Source organism: Habropoda laboriosa, unplaced genomic scaffold (assembly GCF_001263275.1).
Source record: "Habropoda laboriosa isolate 0110345459 unplaced genomic scaffold, ASM126327v1 scaffold176, whole genome shotgun sequence".
NCBI lineage: Eukaryota > Metazoa > Arthropoda > Insecta > Hymenoptera > Apidae > Habropoda > Habropoda laboriosa.
Genome location: NW_017100321.1, coordinates 1204682 through 1225853, shown reverse-complemented (window position 1 = coordinate 1225853; position 21172 = coordinate 1204682). Strand labels below are relative to the sequence as shown.

Below are 21172 nucleotides of genomic sequence, written 5' to 3'. Positions count from 1 at the left end.
ATATACCTAATGATCTGCCAAATACAATTATTTCATTTGTATTTATATCAGTTCTACTAGATAGATAATCAATTCCAGCACGAGCATCCATATGTAAACCTTCTTCAGATGGTGAACCTTGTGATAAACCATAGCCTCTGTACTCCAGCATTAAAATGTTACATGGGATATTATGATACAATCCAACTGCATTCTTTAATCTAAAATGATTCTAGAATTATCTTAAGTTTTAAAATAAAATTATATAGTAAGATATTAAATATCACTGACCTATGTCCCACATTACCAGCATTGCCATGAAGAAATAATAAAGTAGGCACCTTTTTTGCTCTATCCTCTGGTTGAGAAATAAAGAACATGTGTAACATTGTACCATCTCCTGATCTAATATAAATACTTTGATAAGGTAAATTAAATATTGAAGGTGCAGGAACATATACCCGAGAATTAGCTGGCCAATCTGGACAATACACAAGTTGATCTTCTCCATGGTACAATACACCTACAAATATAAATAATGATACACATGTATTACAGTTAAATCTCGAAGTATTCTTTTGGAAATATTAATAAACTTACATGTAGTGGCAAAACAAAGTAGGAAGAAAGCAGATATTCCCCCATACAACCAATATAGAAGGAAACAGGCAAGTATACAAGTTCCAGAGAATGTCCAACATTTCATAGCTATACCTCCTACTAAACGAATAAGTTTATTGCGAGCAAGTCGCATACAAAATGACATGATTGTAATGTTGTATTTCCAAATAATTGACTAACAATGATTTAAAGCACTTTTAGTAAGTGTGGGCTCTTATGCATTTTGGCTGGATCATAATATTTCAATGAATCAAGTATTCCACTTATCATTGGAAATTTCATAACCTGAAATTTGTAATAAGATTTATTTTATAAACATAATCAACTTTATAACTTTGGATTTAAATTGATAAATAATTGCGTTTCGCTTTTTACATAATAAGAATGAAATCGCTTTAATTTCAAAAGAATTAAGAAACATCGATTACAAATTAATATTGCTACTGTATTTAAACATAGGTTATAACAATAAAGAATACAAGTATTAAACATAAATTACAAATTGTTCTTTAATAAACGATATACTTCATATCCCACATTCATGTCGATTAAAGATATATTCATGTACAAGACAGATTGGCAGCGGGATCATATTAACGTTTAAGCGATAGTTATCGTAAGTTTATCACGTGTCATCGTGAATGCCCAATGCTGTATTCTGATCACCGTTAACCAATGCTATATAACCAATACAATGAAACCTCGATAACTCGAAAACCTCTATAAGACGAAAATTTTCTTCGTTCCCTTCCGCTCCACTGTAAAAACCTCTACAACTCGAAATAAAACTTTCGTTAACTCGAATTATTTGTCGCACGTTTAATGTGTATTTTACTTCTACAATTCGAATTCCAACCTTTACAAATTGATGTTAATTTCCAATAGGATCCAATAATATCAACGGTTCAACGATTGTCAATTGTTTATTTCTTTATAGAGCAGTTTGCTGTGAAAGATTGAAGGAATAAGTTAAAGCACAGTTTTATCGTTTCTCATTCTATTCTTCGGATTATATGTAACAAAATGAATTCTAAACGCAAGCGGAAAACATTAACATTGGCTGATAAAATAAACATAATTGAAACATTATAAACTGAATCAAGAAAAAAAAAGGATATTACTAATGACCTCTCCTACTCGAAAACTCGATAAGTCGAAACCTCTATAACTCGAAGATTTTTTCCCTTCCCTTGAGGTTCGAGTTATCGAGGTTCCACTGTACTACCTTGCATCTTTGTACTCTGCGCAAGTTCCACTATTCGTGTCGAGTTCCTCGTTTATTTGCGATTAGAAATTTAAGTGCTGTTTAAAAACTACTTATAAGTAATGGAGAAAATACTAATCGAGCCTCGAGACGGACTCGTAGCATCATGTTTGTCTAATCTTCTCCAAACAAGTGCCGAAGATGTATTGGCAAGTGGTGATACATTCAAAGTTGGATTATCAGGTGATATGTCTCAAATAACTACAAATTTGATTTGTTGCGTCCAAAATGTTAGAACAAATTATTAATCACCTATATTAAAATATTGCGTGCTTATGAGGTACATTTTAAAGGAAAAATTACAGTATTATCTGCATTTAAAATACGCATATTTATAGGTTATACACGTTATAAAAAATTTTATAGTTAATATTTTATTAGCTTTCTCTTTTTCATTTTTATTCTAGCTGATAAGTACTGTTTTTCTGATATTTATTATTTTTCACTTTTACGTTATTTTATACCTTTACTACATTCTATAACCTTGAAAAAATAAAAATCATTTTATATATTGAAATACTTACTCCATAATGGATTATAAAATGCTTCCTTTCTCAGGGGGATCTTTGGTACAATTATTGGCACAAACTTTACCTAATATTACAACTGATTGGAGTAGATGGTATTTTTTCTTCTGTGATGAAAGAATTGTTCCTTTCGATAGCAGTGATTCTACTTATGGAGATTATAAAACAAAATTGATTGGAAAAGTACCAGTAACTGAAGAGCAGTTTATAAAAATTAATCCTGATCTTTCTGGTAAATTAATATCTCTTAATTTATCTCCATTTTTATGAAGTACCACTTGTGTAATCATATTGACCATCTTATTTATAGCTGAAGATGCTGCAAAAGATTACATTAAGAAGATGTCTGTGTTTTTCCCTCCTGACCGTGTCCCATGTTTTGACGTGCTTCTTTTGGGATTAGGTCCAGATGGGCATACATGTTCTCTCTTTCCTGGTCATAAGCTTTTAAATGAAGCAAGCTTATGGGTTTGTCCTATTAATGATTCTCCTAAACCACCTCCATCTCGTATTACCTTCACCCTTCCTGTGATAAATAATGCAAAGAAGTGCATATTTGTTATTACAGGATCTAGCAAAGCTGAAATTGTTAAGGTGATTATTTCATTGATGGTCAAAAAAGTAATCTTTAAGCTGTACTTTATATAAAGGTTATATTTTTACTGTTAACATTTCATATCTCACAGAGAATTTTACAAGGTAGAGAAAGAATTTTGCCAGCTGCTCGTGTGCAACCACATAATGGATACCTATATTGGATTCTAGATGAAGATGCTGCAAAATTCTTAGAAACAGCCTAAAAACTGTGTTCAATAAAGTTAACTATGACATTCCACGTTAATATCTTATCCTAATGCTCAGCAAATTTTTTGAGCTTACTTTTGTATAGGTATGTGCATTTTACTTAAGATACCTAATAGAGAAGTAATTAAGTGAAAGCATTTTTTGTAATTTATTGCTCAAAGATTGATATTTGTTTATTGTGATGTTAGTATGATTTAATATATATGAGGTTGTTCTATTATACATTTTAGTATAAGTTTCTGATATTTTATTTTTTCATGTAAATTTGTAAACATTAAATTACAATGGGTATAAAATACAACGAGATAAGCATTTTTACATTACATTACTTATTTTTCATTATCATTAGATTGCAATTTAATTATATTTGTTACATTATCTTAATAAATTTGAAAAGTCGTAACAAATGAAAATGATAAAAATATTTCATAAATGTATACGAAAACAAATATCACAAATAGTATTACACTTCTAAAATATTTACATATATCCAGCAATTCTTATTTTTATTTGGATATAATACATGCAAAAGACTAAAATATGTGTTTCAAATAAAGGTAAATTAGTTTCAAAAACAAAATAGACAGAAAAAGAAACAAACAATTTTACTGCATTACTAATTTTTTTAAGTTGCAAGCTGTAATAAACTGTTAAAATTAAAATAAAATCAATGGATACTAAAATTTGTGTGGAAAAAAATATATGCATAAAAAAGTGAATATATTTTTATTATTTGTATCATAATATTTGTAGAATATTATATAACAACACGTGATTTCCATAACAATTTCTATTTAATTCTGTATTTATACGGATATATCACGAGATTAAGAAATAGTTAACAAAGTAGCAATTTGAAATCCTTATACAATTATTTTATTTGCAAGAACAAATATCATAATCATTATTTTGTATACAGAAGTAAATAGATATATCTAGTGCAATGTAATAAAGAATTATATGTTCATTTGGCAGATCATAAAAGACATTCTTTGGTGGTTTACATAAAATTAATAAATATGGATAAATAGGTATACAGCAAGAAGTGACTACTTTTATAGGATGCACATGTTTTTGTATATTCTTAAATGAATTAAATTTTTTACAATAATTTATAAATTATGTTTATTTTTTTACAAAAATCTTACGTGTACATGAATATCGAGTTATATAAAGTACTAATAAACTATCAATTCACGTTGTTTTGCACAAGACTTATTTGTCAGTTTTGTCATAATGCTGTAAAACATTTTAATTTCGCACGCCGCATTAAATAATTCTTTTTTCATAATTCCTCTAAATTTATTTACAAAATTGCTTGAAAACATAGTGAGCGTGCTATTAACTTAAATGTAATCAAAAATATTCGTCCAGTTATATTTTTCTGTACTATGTACTCAATGTGTAAATGCTATAATTACTCAAAAATTACATTTACATATGTTTTATGTAAAAAAATGTGATAGAGAAAATAAAAAGATATCATTAATTTTAAGAATGCGTATATGAATAATACCTAATTTTCGTCCAAGGCTAAATTTTAAAACTATCACTTTTTATCACCATTACTTGACACTCATGATTATTTTTACGATTATTTTAAAGAAAAAAGTATAGATTATGGACATAATACTATCACGCCATGTACTTCTATGAAGCCTAAATGTACATATTTATAATATACACAATATACATAACTTGTTCACAAGATTCATTAATTAGAGAATTATATTGGAACAGTATGTGTAACAAATATAATATTAAAGGTGTAACACCCTTTCATGGAACAAGTTTAACATATACATTATAAAAAACGATTAATGGAAAGTGCAGTTTTCACTGTAATTCATAGTATAACACCTTGATTATGGAGGATTTATTGTTATAATTAATATTAAATACGTGACTGGAAGGTATTCCCAATGAAAGTTAAACACATTTTTGGAATTGATAAGGTGTTATACACTGAATTATGTTTCCAATTTAGCTTATAACCATACATATCACAGTAACAATATAACTCGATTTTCCTATTTTCAGAACTTGTAATATTGTGTAATGTATTTCTAAATAATACATTCGTTTACATTTTGATAAAATTACATTGTATGTGTATATTATCTGATTTTCAAAACATCTTACGAATTGTATGAAAAACATTTTTGTTCTAAATTACAACTACCGGCTATATATTTTCTTTTCATCCCATAAAAAAAACCAAAATGAAATTATAAGACATAATACTTTTTTTCTTTTAAAGGTCTTTGTACTATCGTTCCTATTTTGAAATTATGGATACACTTTTGTTCTGCTTCACGGAAGTAAAATATGAGTGTAAGTCATAACAGTGAATAAGACTAAATAATTAATACGACGTATCGTATACGGACACAAAGTGTATAAATTACGAATTCTTTGAAAGTTAATTCAAAATTCCTTGTGTTGGACATTTTGTTACACCTTACTTTCTTACTCGAAATCTTTTATAAATGTGTCTGTTTAGTATATGCCGATAGTGATACATTTGAAAAACAGAATAGTAAATGCTTAAATAATTGTGGAAGCTTCGAGTTAGCAATAAATAAGCGATATTACATTTAACAAGGCAGGGTATGCCAAATTGCTTATTATACTAGCCACTGATCGGCTGGTTTGTATATCTTAATATGTAATTAAAGAATAATTTAGTTAAATTAATATCACCTAAAATAAATAATCATCACGTCATATTAACACCCAAAAGTTCTCTAACGTTTTCATATACTATGTAACTAATTGATACAGCTGGTGCCACCTGAAAAAAAAAGTATAAAATTAATGATTTATTTTTTTTATTAACCAAATTTATTTTTCACGTAAGCTTAATAGTTTATACCTTTAAGAAATTGGGGGTTAAACCTCTGTATAAGCCACGAACTCCTTCATTTTTAATAATATCTTTAAAAACACCAACCATAGTATTAGGTCTTTCTGGTGATATATTAGCTTGCAACCGTGTTCTGACTAGTGCTAATGGATATGAACACACTTGACCAGCTGTACTAGAAGCTGTTCCACACAGTAATAATATCCAGAAAGGTGGTTGTTCGTTTTTATCATGTGTTCGTAAATACCTGTTCTTTAGAGTCTACAATAAAGGATAATTATTAACATTCCAACTAAATATTATTAAACAACGAGTAATTACTTCAATTTCATATTTACTTCATAAACAGCCAGGTCAATACCAGCATATGGAATTATACCCATTAAATTAGGAACATAGCCTCTATAGAAAGATTTCAAACCTCCTTGTTTATATATCTTCCTCGTTGCATCTACTAAACCCGAAAACTCTCCTGTTTTTCTAAGTGCAAATCTAGTTTTGAGCACCTACAACATATAATTTATAATGTAATTATAAAACAATAAATATTCTATGAGTATCATGGCTTATTACATTTAATTTCTTACCTCTAATGGATATATGGCAGACTGACTAATTCCTCCGGCCAAAGATCCCGCCATTAACCGTTCATAAAGTCCGAGCTCTCTAACATCGTCTCCTTTGATCGCCCTCTTAATTTGCTCATAGGCCATAAACTTCAGCGCGCTTTCTGGTCCGATTTTAAGTACGTTTATGCCATTTCCTCTCCACAGACTAGTAGAACCACCCTCGCGGAGCATGTACCTGAAGCAACTTGTGATTTTGCAGTGTCGCGTTCCATGCACCTGAAAGTATTCTTCTTCGTAAAGCAAACAGAGCTAAAGTCGCTTAACTTTGGATTGTAATGTTTATTGCATACGTAATATTCACTCCCTTCCATTTATAGCAAAAAACTTTTACGTTTTCATGAACATAAATTATATTATTTTAACGAAAACTTTAATTACACTAACTTAAATTAATTTAATTAAATTAACATTCGTTTTGTAAAAAAAAAAAAGTTGCTCATATTGCTTGGTAAAACGAAGATTTCTATATGCTTAAAATTTTTATATTGTAAACCCACCTGTAAGTAGACCTTAATACGATCCAAAGGCGCGGTACACGTGCGCGACACAGCACCGGCTACGCCACCGGACACCAAATGTCGCCACCACATTCCAGAGACCATTTCACTAGTTGTGAAATCCTCGGGGACACCGATATCCTCTCCAATGTCCATATACTGAAAAAACGATAATGGGTACAATTATTGGACTTATACTTTGATACGTATTTCACGTAATATCACTTTTGTGAGCGCACCGAAATTGAAAAGCCGCTCTGCATACTGAGAGTGACTGTACCGCGGAAATATGGTTTAATCTTCAATAAGTCATGCATGATTAATCCGTTAATGTTTAACCTTTTACCCGTCATATTCAGTAACTTTAACATCTAATCGGTATGTGTAGGTGTGAATGTTTCTTTCAGTGTTGCCAAATTCGTAGAAGGGAACTAAGACAATTAGCAACTTCAACGATGTAAATACATCCATTGAAATATTTTACATTTATTCAGATATCCTCAGTTTCCATTTGAAATTCAAAGGGAGCACAATTTCGAACGTTATCTGAGAAATAAACGTTCCCCGGTCGCTTATATTCCTATACGTTCAGAACCAGTGTTCACTGGTTATATCCCCCGGTTTGGCTAAAATACATTGCCAGCTACACTGTTCGAGCCGGTAGAGACCGACCACCACGTGTCAGATAATTCTTGAACTCCGATCAGCTGTATACTTTGCAGACTTCGACGGATTTTCAACTGTTTTTATCAATCCCAGACGTTACATCATATTTTGCAATTCATCGGTTAAATTTTTTTTTTCGTTTTTCAGTATATACGACTTACACCACAGTACGAACAGTTTTTTTAGCACCACCATCAATGAACCCTGATGTATACATATGACGGTACCGACATTTAGAAAGCAGTTTAACATTTTAAATCAACTCAGTTTTAGGTAATCGATTTGAGAAAGTTATGCAAATTAACGAACGAAGTTCTTTGTGTAATTCTCTAAAACGAAATTTCCAATTAAATTTCTTCTCGTCAAATCCATGAAATTAAAATTGTCAATACAAACATTAAAAAAAGGAAAACGTTTGGTGATTTTGCAGACTTGTTAATGAATCACGCAGTCAAGTAATGCGTACATCATAAACAGCTAATTCTATGGTAAATTAACATTAGTAAATCTGGAGGAGATAATTTTTTATTATCACCTAAACACTGCATTTATTTACTTTTTTTAAATATCCTAGTTTTTAAAAGTAACCACGGTCATTGACATAATATACGTCATCATATAAGCATGAAATAAAATTAATTTGCTTGTTTTTTATCCGTTAGAATGGTGAACAAAGAAAATAATTGTTGACTGGAGAGCTGCGGTGAAGCTGTTCTCCTTGATGAAAGGAGCAGCAAAACGATTTAAGTGACAATAAAAAAAAAATTTAATTTGAACCCGGAAAAGTTACGCACAAAAAACATAGAAATAACTACAAAGAAGCCTTGACGCTGTTAGGTTTCACTGAATTAGATTTCGACCTTGCACACCTTTAATTGATTACACAAGCGGTTTTTATCGATAAATTTGCACAGATAAAAGATATATATAATAAAAAAGAAAGTTCGTTGTGAAATGCATCCATTAATCATGTAGGTGGACAATCTTAAGGTTGCAAAATCTATGATCTATTTTTCATTCAATATGGGTGATATGGAAGAGTACTTTAATTAAATTTTAACTCTTATTTAAAGTTGGCTACTATTGCAAACAGGCTGTGTTAACGTTCGTATACAGTATTCGTTATTCGAACGTAACTGGATCAAACCAAACAAACGAGGAAATAAGCGTCTACATTGCAGACGTTTTTCAAGAGCGAAATAAATCGAAAAAAGATATCGATCATAGATACTTAACTTTAGGTGAAACTGAAAGGTGTCTGTATCGATATCTACGCTGTCCATCGTGGAACAATAGTGAAGTGCACTTCTTAGGAGGACTACGTTAACGACGTGATAAATTCGGTTAAGACCGAATAAGTTCTAGGCTAGACTGAAAGGAACGTAGAAGTTGTGCAGTTTTCTGTAGTTAAACCGGGCTGCAAGCCAAGAAGCAACTTGGTGTCTCGCCCAATGTCGGCTTCAAAATCTCCTTCAATTTGATGGATATTCTTTTTTAATGTGAGAACACCTTAATCACGCGACAAAGATTACTTGGAGGGAGCGGAAATCTGAGAACTACACTAGAGTAAATATAACTGATTAACAATGATGAACTTGACTCTGATGATCGAGTCTCGTCTTCTGCTTGATAGAAAAATCACGATGTCGCCTGAACACGTGAAATGCCAGTGACATTGGGAAAAGTCAATGTTAACGTCCATTTCTGGTCAATGAAGCGGTTAAGTAACTTGTGAAAAAATTTTTGTTTTTCTTTGCAATTAGCTAGAAATACTTAAAGCAGTTTTGTTAAATGCACTCTTCACGTCTATTGTAACTAATTATATCCGTCGCTAACAGGTTCTCCGTCCGTTAGTAGTAATTCCGTGAAATTTAGAAAAAATTTTTGTACCAGTGAAACAATTATCAACAAAATAAAAATTCTTCTACACGAGATAAGATTCGTTCATTGGATATTTAACACGTGTTCTACTTTAATCTGATCACGTTGAAAAATTCTGGTTAAAATGATTCTTAGATAAGATTACAGAGAAACATGCATTAATTAACAACGATTAAGTATTTGAAGTTCCCTCCATTAGGAACTATTACTTTTTTTACAAAGGTATGACTCTGTCTATTCAAGCAAATAACACGTTTGTCGTTTTGTTTGTGAAATTGATTATGTTTTTGTAATAAAAATTTTGAAAATGTTTGTGATACTTCTTCTAATTTATTTTTTATTATGACGTATAACGCAATCAAAATATATTGCAATATGCACAGATTCGCATTTTAAACAATTCATTACTTATCGCAAAGTACAAATGGAAATAATGGCGGGTAGAAATTACGGGGAAATCGATATCACGACTCAAGTGTCAGATAACAATCGCCCGGTCACTAGTACATTGCTTACTTTACAGCGTAGTATTGTGCATACTTGCCTTAATAACGTACACTATTTCTATTCGAAATATTTTTAAAGATATTTTTTTCTTTTGTAAATAAAAAAGAACATTTTGAAAAATACTATTTCTTATATGACCTTTCTGAATAAATATTTCTAACTTTCATTTTTAGTAGGAACAAAAAAGTATACATGAAATACTTCACCACCAGATAGGCTTATTTGTCTTTCTTACATTGACGCATGCGTGAATATTATGCAATTCTGTTACCATTATACAATATTCTTATACATATATGTATGTATGTATGTATGTATGTATGTATGTATGTAAACGTCACTTTTCGTAATCAGTATCCAACGTACAATAGAAACTGATAAGAACTCATAGACTGTGATTCAGTAATTCAATTAAGAATTTTTTATTATACGTATTACAAGAAAAGTTTTGGGCACTGTAACAAAAATTGCTTTTTATTTTATAATTTATGAATAATGCAATGATATATATATAGAAATGTAATCAATAGTTTTCTAGTTGTTCAAACATCATTAAAAAATATGATTTTCGACATCGTTCGCTTAAGTAGAACCAATTGCAGGGCCAATTGTGAAATTCCCGCGCAAAGTTCTCACCACGATAGAGACGCTCAGGCAGAACAATCTCGAACGGACTGGACAAGGGAAAGGATTTGTATTCACGATGAATCATCGTTTTATACCACGATTGCCGGACGCATGCATCTTGCCAATGTATTTTCATGTCAATTTTCACAATGAATATGATTCATTATATTCACAAAAATTTATTTAGCGTATCTTATAATACGACAAAAATTGGTGTTCATGAACATTTTAACTCATTGTCAGACAATAAAATATTCGCAGACACGTGTTCGTTTCAACAGCTGTCACTGTTCACTGGTATAGTAGCAACACTAATTACTTCCTATTCAGATATGCTATTAAATTATGTATTCGTGGGTACCAATAGTATTAATTAAATTTTTGTAATGACTGATTTCGCGAAATAACGATACGTAACGCTTTGCTAATTCGACGTGATAAAACTTTCTTAGTAATTTTAAGAGCATATTATACGTAAATTCATTTATAGAAGTTCAACTAATTTCACAAAATTTCATTTTAAAGATAGCCTGGAAGAAAGTACGAAGTGATACTCTTTAACTTTCGCTTTCTCCATCATCTACCACGTGATATCTTCGCCAGCCATAACCTCTACGCGGCTATATAACCTCTTAGATATTCATGCCGACATAAAGAGTCCCTGGATTTGTACTTCGAAAAATGGACTTTATGTACCATAATTAGCAAGTGTTGTTTCACAAAAAAATTCATACAAAAGAACATAGATCAACCCATATAATCTTAAAGTGAAACTTTAGTTCCCCTTCTCCTGCTTGAGAAGACTATATTTGAAGTTCGCGACAAATTAAAACCGTAGTGAAATTCTTAGCCACATTCGTACTCGTTACCCCTATCGGTATCCGTAGATAGTTACGTTACTATTGCACAGAAAGAGACACTCACCCGTTGTAACAATTCGTGATAATTCTGGAGGAATTCCTCACAGACTTGACAGGTGGATGATATGCAATCATGCTTCAGAAATCCTGATTTTTTTAATGTGTACATTATTAAAATAATGTAATGAGGATTGTGCTCACTGAAAAGTCTTTTTTAAAACTAGAAAATCGAACGGAATTTCAATAAAACGATTCGTACAACTGACACGTCTCAGAACGCGAGACGAATACAAGGGACAGGCGGCAAAAAATAATAACGATAGGTGAAAATCGCTGAACGCAGTACACAGACAACTAAATAAAACGAGCCTCGCCATTAGCCAGCGATTCGAGAGCTCGGAGTCCGATCTCAAGACTGAGGAGCGCCAAGAAACAGTACGGGAACTGAAACAAAGATATCGTTCGTCTAGCCAGGGAAATCCCCCACTACTCCTTGCAATGCCAACAGTGTATATACGTCATTTAGTTTAATGCATACTTTCAAGGAGAGTACCTGTTGTAAATTGGTTTACTTTTTCGTGTTTGCAATACGCTTAATCGATACAGTTGTAAAACTTATTATCTTCTTAACAATATATTCTTCTTAATCGAAAAATATACAACAGTCATTAAGAAATTTGATGATTTCTCGCGGTGCATTGCGGCATTTAATGAAGTCACTTTCAATTCAATGAAATTTGCATTTTCTTACATTTCCGTCAAGGATAATTTATTCAATCAGATTTATTTTTATAACGATATATATTGATGTTATCAAATATTATAACAATTGAAGCTTCTGTTATTATTCTTATTTGGAACGATTGTGTATTTTAATTGGCAAATTAGCACATTTGAGAAGGACGTGTGACCACGTGGCCTCTTTTCACGTGAAAGTTAACTATTCCGCCATGAAAATTGAATGCCATAACAGGTAAGTTATTCAATTTTGTGTGGCAGCTGTACTTATCCAGCTGTTGTAAGAAATACTTTTGTAAGTTGTTCAGAAATTGAATGGAGAGAGTGCAACAAAAGTAGGGTATGAAAAAGGTGAAATTTCGTTCATGTCACATTTTCTCAGAGATAACATCTGCATGCATTATGTATGAACATACACATACTGAAAAGCATTTCAGACATAGAACAGCTGCATTACGGAAATACACACGTGAATAATGAATGCGTCATCACGTGAGAACTAGAGGGTAGTCATCACTCGGTACGCGATATTGTGTCACTTTATCCTCAAAACATACCAAATTTATATTACATAAAACTTTTTAATTTATGTTAAAAATTTATTTTTAGAAAGTAATTTGTGTATTATAATGTATCTCATATTCACTGTAAATACTGTGAATAATTTATGGCATAAATATTGTATTTTTTTTCATAGTAAATTATTAATTGCTAATTCTTATAATAAAAACTTTTAACTGTGTCAAAATTTCAAGGATTAGCCTTATCATTATTTAGGCGCAGGGGTTTGAGAATTTGCAGTGCAGTACTGTCCGCGCTCTGTACCCGGTAGACGATGACCTCACATAGTGAGCACACGGCTGACGAAACGTTGCGAGATATTTCACCACTCTGCGAAGTTCCGCCTTTTACAACTAAGTTCAAATTACAAGATGATGAAAGAACAACATTTTTCCTTATTTATAATTATAAAATATCGATTCGTATCATCAATGGTTTTCCGGTATTAATATGTATACTATATAAAATACAATGTTCTACTAAACAAAAATCGTATACCTTGCATTGTTCAGTTAAAAATTATCAAAGTTATGAAAAATGTTTTAAAAATTAATCAATAACAATTAACAATTAAAAGTTATGAAAGTTGTTTTAAAGTTAATCAATAACAAGCTTCAAAATATTTACTCATTATTGCTAAAGAAGTTTATGCAAAAGTCTTATGAAACATGACTTGAGATATAATCAATACGAATTTCCACATACAACATAGCTTTCTTTCAACCACTCTTTTTCAACTAACGTTTTCACTATTATAAATATACTCTGCTACGACGAAGAAAATGGTCACACTTAAAAGATTTCAGTTCCATCTTCACGAAGCATCATTCGATTCGTCACTCTTTCTTTTTCTATGCGAAAATGCACGGTCGTGCAAAATTAAGATGGCGCATGTGCACGAAAATTATTCGTTCCTAGGGCGCATGCGTGTTGAAATCAAGTTAAAGGGAAGGGGGTGCGTTGCAGCGGGGAAAGGTGTTGAAAACAGCTGGGAAGATATCAAGGTCATTTTGAATGACAACCACTACGTCACACCTCCGATCGAGCCCTCTCCGTCGACGAATAGGAACCTCGAATCGACTCGATCGTTTTCTCGTACACATGCAAACTACACCCACGAGTTCATCGTACAATTACTGTGTAGAGAGCAAATGCTCTTAGAGTCGTTCGCGTTACTGCGTTTGCGTTCCAGTGAAGAGAAATACGGGCATAATTGAGCTTTTTCTCATTAAACAAAGAGTTAGATTCATTTCGATTTATAATCGTTATAATACTGTATTAACTATGTAAAAGTGGATAAAATCACGTCTAATACAATTTAGTAAAGATACGACATTATGCATGAAATAATGTACAACGATTACTACGCACATTAATATACACTATAAAAATAATAATAATTACTCACGTTTGTGTGATGCCAGTATTCGATAAGACCGAGAAGATCAGTGCTCGGTGCATAGAGTAAGAAATCTCGCCATTCGTTGAAACTGATTGTGAGACTTCCATCTTTATCCATTCTATAAATTAATATTATACATTGTATTTTCAGTACTTAAGAAAGAAATTAATTAGTAATGTGCTGTGCAAAATTATATTTAAGTTACCGTTGCAACAATTTTTTTGCTTCGTTGAAATCCATTTTTATTCCCAATTCTTCAAACGCTTTTATCAACTCCTCCAGATCGATTTTACCTAACGAAATGAAATTTCAATTACGATATATCAAGTTTCGTATTATGCTTTATTCATTGCATTAATTAACGCTTCTATCAACAAGAGAACAAATAATAACAGATAAACCAAGAAAAGAACAACAATGATAATAAATTTATAAGTTGCAACTTCTTTGACAACGATAATTAGATTTTCTCGATATTTAACAAACTCGAGATAGTTGTCTGTGTACAGGGTGATTCATATAAAGTTGTTACATAAAACAATTTTTATCCATTTATTGGAAAAAAAGAAAAAAAATTAATTTCATTTCAATGGATCAATCGAATGCTGAAATTTTATTCTTCGTGTTGTTTTTATAAATTTCTAAATGTATTTAATCCATTTAAAGAGCCTGCATTATTTAGATCAATTTTATAACGTATAAAGATAAAAAATTAATGAACTGTCATGTAAAATACATTTCAATTAAATATTATCGAGACCATTGCCGTGCAAAAAACAATTTTATCTGATAAATTGAACTTTTCCTTTCTTCCGAAAATTGAGGTTAGTTCAATGATCACTGTGTGACCTGTAGTACACAATTCCTTTTATAAATCTGAAAACTACATTAAAAGGGGGACGTCATTTAACAAATCGAGGACTATTTTAATGCTTAAGATAATATGTAATATATACAAAAAATATGGAATTTAATGAAGGTAAAATACGTTTCAATTGAAGGTATTTTAAAATAAATGGATAAGAAATTATTTTGAATAACTCTTTCTAGCAAATTAGCCAATAGGTGTAGACACCTTCGTGTTCCCTTCTATGTATGTTAGGTAATTATCATTTCTTCGTACATCTACTGACCATCCTTGTTCTTGTCAAGATGAGAAAATTGCAGACGCAGGTTTTTTTCATGTTCACGAACATAGTGTATAAATTCCGCTAGCGTAATGTCACCGCTCTTAGTGCTATCCGATCTAGCCAAGAAACTCTGGAAAAGATTAAAAACTCATGAATGACATGAAAATTATTAAAAATTTTAATATACACGAATACTCGTTGAACGAATAAAAATTTACCAAAAAAGCTTCGACGATTTTAGTCATTTATGCAATGAATAAAAATATACGTGTACGTACTTTTTAAAAATTTTGTAAAATAAGAAGAATTCGTTCTAAAATATCTAATATTTGTTTATATAAGTATGCATATTGAAGTGTATTTTTATTGATGCTTTAACAAATAGTTCGACAATGGGTATTAACCTTGATAAAATCGTGTTAAGTGTAAACTGTAGTCAATACACCTCGTTCGGCTTCCAGAATATCAATGGCAACCTTCTTTAAATTAAATAACGCAGTTCAGACATGCAAAATCAGCTTTGATCAAATTAAGTTCAAGGTTTTTACTATTTTAATTATGTAAAAACGTGCAAAGCAAAATTAAATAATATTTGTCAAAAATTTAAATTAATTAAAACTACTAAAAATATATATATCGAGCAATAAACTGTTAAATAACCGGAACTGCAGATTTCAGAGTAAATTCTGTACATATATTTTATAACATATATTTTTTTAATAATTTCACATGTATATACATCCTTTGAAATTATAATTAAAAGAAAACGCCGCTTAAATCCTATACAAGCAGTTTTTAATAAAAAGTCGTAAATTTTTATGTAACATCTGCAGTACATACGTATTTACCGCATAGCGTGCGTGCATGCGTACATACGCTTTTAAATGGAGTCAGATATGGAATATGGTACATAGTATTTGAATAATGTTACAACGTAAATTTAACGAAATTAGAGTACGTTTAAATCATATTAAAGAAAAAACAAAATCGAATATGATAATTTTTTACTTCTAATCGAAACTAGAAAGTCGCATACATCCGTATTACGCGGTTCGATCGTAACGTTTGCGAATATTTTCATAGCGGAGTACGAATTATAGAATTACACGTACCTCCGCATAGTATTTGTCGACTCCAACCTCACGAAGCGCTTTAGACAAATCTTTTACGTCGATTCTCCCTTTCCCGTCCAGATCTAAATTCTGAAATATCTTTTCGAGCCTCTCCTCATCTTCTGCCGGCAACTCGTGTAGATAGTGCGGTGGCATTACGCCATGTATCGCGCTTCCTCGACCGTCGGGCATTATTCTGTCACTTCTTATATTACAAAATATCAAAAAATCCTTTTTCGAATATTCACGCGCAGCAACGTTATTTGTCGCTCTCTTTTCTTTTTACTTGCCGAGCATACACGTGTTGTGAACCACTTGCTGACTCTCAGTACAACCACTGCGTGTAGTGTTTCGACTGATACACACGCTTACGAGGGAATTCATAACTGCACACACGTGGTAACTATTTAACGGCGGACATTGATTTTTCGAGTATTCGCGCACATTCTATCAAGAAGAAAACGTAATCATGCGTGTCTGCCGCACTGTCAAATTTAATAACGGTTTCGTTAAATTTCACGCTATAAAAATGAACAGCATGCGTTTGCAATGTTCCGAATCTCCACACCCTTTTCTATTGAACGATCACACCTAGGTCGACCATGTATTTATTGCACAAAGCAGTACTGTACTAGCTTTCCCCACGTTTAGAACAGAACAACTGTCTACGCACAACTAAAGTTTGATGCCGCTGCAACGTCCTGCTACATAGTTGACAGTGACAGGTAACACCATCTAGTAAAAACCTTGAGAAACATTTTCACGTGATTTCGATCGATAAAACGGATTTTGAGAATGAATGATTACCTCATTACGCGGTAATTTTTGAATTTCAATACTAAATATTTATTGAATTCGCACTATATAAGTTTATTTTACTTGAGAGATAGGAATGAATATCACAATAAAAACTAAGTCGCATTTATATTGAATAGATAAATATATTACACTTTCACTTACAGTACACTTTTTAGAAAATACATTAAACTTTTGTGAATGTTTATAGACAATGCAAAATGTTCGAAGAATTTTATTTCAATGCAACAATTTTACTATTGTCAAAGCATTCATATCTAAAATTCATTGTATTTTGTGCTTACATGCATTGATAAAACGTAACACAATACATTATTCTAAGCACTTCTTAAAGTATTTTTCAACAAAAGATCGAATATTTTCAAAAACCAAGTTTTTAATTGCAACTATACGAATGTGATAATATGAGACATGATATTGAATAGTACAAATCTCTTACTTGTTTTTCTGTATTTCTGAATAGTGAACGAAATTGGGGTAATAAGTATTACTGTGAATGTATCACATGTGTATATTATAATGCAACTTTTTCTATAGTTATTTATTTTAGAAAAATACATTAAAAATGCCAGACTAACAATTACATTAAACACAGTAGGCAATACAAATATGTGGTAATAATTAGACATGGTAACGCTATTCTATGTGAACTTAACAAAACAAACAAAACAGACTTTGGATTTTATACCACATGATTTCAGTAATTTTTAATTATAATCATTCGGAAGTGCATACATGCATTGCCCATTATGTTAATAGCTAATGTAACAAAAATTTTACAATCAGGAATTAATTTAACATAAGTGTCACAAAAGTACTATTAGTACTGCTAAGTGCCAAGTGCTTGCTGACTATATGCATTATATACCGATATGTATATAATTATTATTGTTTCATTATGTTCAAACAAAGAACGTTAATATAAATTGTATGTGGCTTCATACCATTAACATAGGTACGTGTGTATTATTATACACATAGTGACATGTTTAACATGCAATTAATCTGAAGCTTGCACAAACAGTATTGTTGCGCTTATTACTTCCCAGTGTACACAGCCCTCTTCGCTTTTACTCTCTATATTTATTAACGAGTCATACTACGAATAAAAACAAATAAAAAAACCGGAAAAAAAAAATTTATGGGCAACATCTTATAAATGGATCATTAGAAAGATTATTAATCATAATTCCTTTAAACAGTAGAAATATTTAAGGTTCACAAAACTTTTTCATCATATGTGTAAAGGAATTACTTAAAATATCAAAAACAATTTGAAACAGAAGTTTATGGAATTAATATTTTTACAAATATCTATTTTGTATCTGAATAAACTGTGAAGACGTCCATTTACAGAAAGGAACGTTCAATTTTCAACATTCGGTTCTGTGTTCAGACTAAAATGCCCTGTAACATAGTTAGAATAGAAATTTAAACAGTTTGCCAAGCCTATAAATTTATTGCCATTTGATTATGTGATTGTGTATTTCTCATACAAGAAAGAATTTTAAGTCTTGATTCAACATGTAAAGAACTACTTTGATATCAGAAGTACAATTTCTGTATACTATTATTACAACATCCATAATGAGAAATCAAAAGATGGCCCCTTTCTGCAATATTGTCACACATTTTCTTCAGTACTATGGCCAATTCTGTGTTGCAATGTTAAACTACAACCTTATGATAAATGTATAGTGATTGGAAATTAAGTTTTCATAGTCATAATAAAAAATTTGTACTACATAAATTTTTTAAGATTTCATAGTTTTATCTGTGAAACCAGTAACAAAATAAATAATAAAGTTTCTAACATATCTTTCAAACATATAAATATAGTTTCGAATCTACCAATGATACTTCCCAATAATCAATACCAATGATACCTCCAATGTAGAACAAAAATAGTCTAACATTTGCATGTTAAATATTTTGTAACAAAAATATTAGACACCGATAGATTTGTGTGTGAAATTGTTCTTACTCCACGTGACTAAAAGTAGCGTAACCGCACTTTAAATTAAGAACACATATCAATACACTGGAGTAGAATAAATTAATATCTCTTGCAATTTTTACACATACTTTTATATTTCGTGATATTCCATGAGAAACGAAAGAAACTTTTATCGGTAAGTAATAAAAGAAATAAAATTGCACCATTGTTCGTAATTTTTATAAAAAACTAGTTATGTTCTAAATTACATTTCTTTCCATAATTGAGAGTAATGTGCCTCATATATTGCAGAATTCGGAAGTACTGAAAATAATAATATGTGCATCTGAAGAAATGTTTTTACATGGCTTTGTGTTGCTGCATGATCAAAAAGGCACATTTTTAGATCGAAAGAAATATTTTACTTGAACATATCTAGTTCTGTGTAGTAAGGTAAAACAATATTTTCAAAGAAAAAGATAGAAGGATTAACTTTCTTTGATCTCTACATTTCATAAAAGTCTATAACGTCATTTCCACTAAAACTGGAATCATCAATATCTATACTATACATTATTTCATAAAAAATAGGAGAAACCAAAAACTATTGTAATGCATAGATCACTATACTGTAATGAAATTAGAACTTGATCAATATATTCAATTTGACCAAATTTTGTATCACATTTACGAAACATTATCAATATTAATGAGTAATTTTTTGTTAATGAAGAAACAAAAGATTTCAATTCACAGATGTTATATCAAATGCAAAAAATAGATGCTGAAAATATAAATTTTTAGTCCGTAGAATAAAATACATATTTCATTCAAAATTTTGCTGTGAAAAATAAATTTCAGTTTTTTTTCTTTTCCTTTTAAATAAGAAAATAAGAACAATATGCCAATATTAAATACATTAAATCACGTATATCGTAAGAAATTAAAGTAGCAGTTAAGAGGAAGCCAATGTGACTGTTTTAGTTTCTCATAAGTCCGTAAATCGAACATGTTTACAAACGTGAGAGCTGCAGCTCGCATAACAGTCTGTCTATATCATTTCTTTCATTCTTCAGTAAAAAATAGTTTCAAGTCAGTGACTCTCAAACTCTATTCCATTTGATAAACAAAAATTTATAAAAAAAGAAAAATTATAAAACACATCCCTTTATAAAGAATAAATTGAATTCTTTAACTTTTGTATTAAACATTATAGTTTGAAAACCACTGTCTTAGATGATTCAATTAGTCACAGCAAATAAAATAAAATGCAATGGTTCTTTTTACCAGGCACAAATGGAATCTATAGTTAATTTTTCACTACATATTGTCAAATAAAGGAAAATTTTATACACTGTCAAATTTTCCTCATTTTACTTTTTCTGAACTTTTTAAGTATTTAAAACTGTAACATTTTGTACTTAAAACGTGAAATAGGACTCCTTTAGTATTGACTATTTACTTAAACGAAAAAAGTTTATTTTTAATTTTACAAGAAAATATTAACGAGCATGAGAAAAATAAATTTCCTAAACCTTTTGCTCATAATCTCATTGATGTATCGACTTTTTTAATTTATCAACGAACGAATTTGAAATAAAATTTGAAACTTAAATTTATATTAAACGATATATACTTAGAACCAATACTATCATCGTATGAAACATGTTAGAAATGAATAAAGTACAATACACGATGTACAAGTTACTGTTTTATCTGAAAACATATTTTCAAATATGAAAACATGAA

General features: G+C 30.6%; 3 protein-coding genes across 3 annotated transcripts in view; 1 reads left to right on the top strand and 2 right to left on the bottom strand.

The window, feature by feature from the left end:
• LOC108574313 (protein ABHD13) overlaps positions 1 to 745 on the bottom strand; it is a 1410-nt gene extending 665 nt beyond the window's left edge. Inside the window, exons 1-3 of the mRNA XM_017936880.1 lie at positions 580 to 745; positions 271 to 502; positions 7 to 200 (exon numbers count right to left, since the gene is read on the bottom strand). Of these exons, the coding sequence (XP_017792369.1) occupies positions 7 to 200; positions 271 to 502; positions 580 to 745 (592 nt within the window). The remainder of the gene's footprint in view (positions 1 to 6; positions 201 to 270; positions 503 to 579) is intronic.
• A 1097-nt stretch (positions 746 to 1842) lies between these two features.
• LOC108574310 (6-phosphogluconolactonase) lies at positions 1843 to 3191 on the top strand. The gene is made up of 4 exons (XM_017936878.1): positions 1843 to 2047; positions 2423 to 2623; positions 2702 to 2985; positions 3078 to 3191. The coding sequence occupies exons 1-4, from the start codon at positions 1927 to 1929 to the stop codon at positions 3189 to 3191; spliced, it is 720 nt and encodes a 239-aa protein (XP_017792367.1). The 5' UTR covers positions 1843 to 1926.
• Positions 3192 to 5708: 2517 nt separating this feature from the next.
• LOC108574284 (calcium-binding mitochondrial carrier protein SCaMC-2) lies at positions 5709 to 16994 on the bottom strand. Its single transcript, XM_017936848.1, has 9 exons — positions 16672 to 16994; positions 15563 to 15689; positions 14635 to 14722; positions 14436 to 14547; positions 7188 to 7346; positions 6649 to 6906; positions 6400 to 6567; positions 6071 to 6322; positions 5709 to 5989 (listed from the first exon to the last, which is right to left on the bottom strand). The coding sequence occupies exons 1-9, from the start codon at positions 16861 to 16863 to the stop codon at positions 5915 to 5917; spliced, it is 1431 nt and encodes a 476-aa protein (XP_017792337.1). The 5' UTR covers positions 16864 to 16994; the 3' UTR covers positions 5709 to 5914.
• Between the last annotated feature and the right edge of the window lie 4178 nt (positions 16995 to 21172).

Coding starts and splice junctions, on each gene's coding strand:
- LOC108574310 (XM_017936878.1), top strand. CDS start 1,927: ATGGAGAAAATACTAATCGAGCCTCGAGACGGACTCGTAGCATCATGT. Junction 2,048..2,422: donor ATTCAAAGTTGGATTATCAG/GTGATATGTCTC, acceptor TTCCTTTCTCAG/GGGGATCTTTGGTACAATTA. Junction 2,624..2,701: donor AATTAATCCTGATCTTTCTG/GTAAATTAATAT, acceptor TCTTATTTATAG/CTGAAGATGCTGCAAAAGAT.
- LOC108574284 (XM_017936848.1), bottom strand. CDS start 16,863: ATGCCCGACGGTCGAGGAAGCGCGATACATGGCGTAATGCCACCGCAC. Junction 14,548..14,634: donor GCAAAAAAATTGTTGCAACG/GTAACTTAAATA, acceptor ATTAATTTATAG/AATGGATAAAGATGGAAGTC. Junction 6,323..6,399: donor TTGACCTGGCTGTTTATGAA/GTAAATATGAAA, acceptor CCTTTATTGTAG/ACTCTAAAGAACAGGTATTT.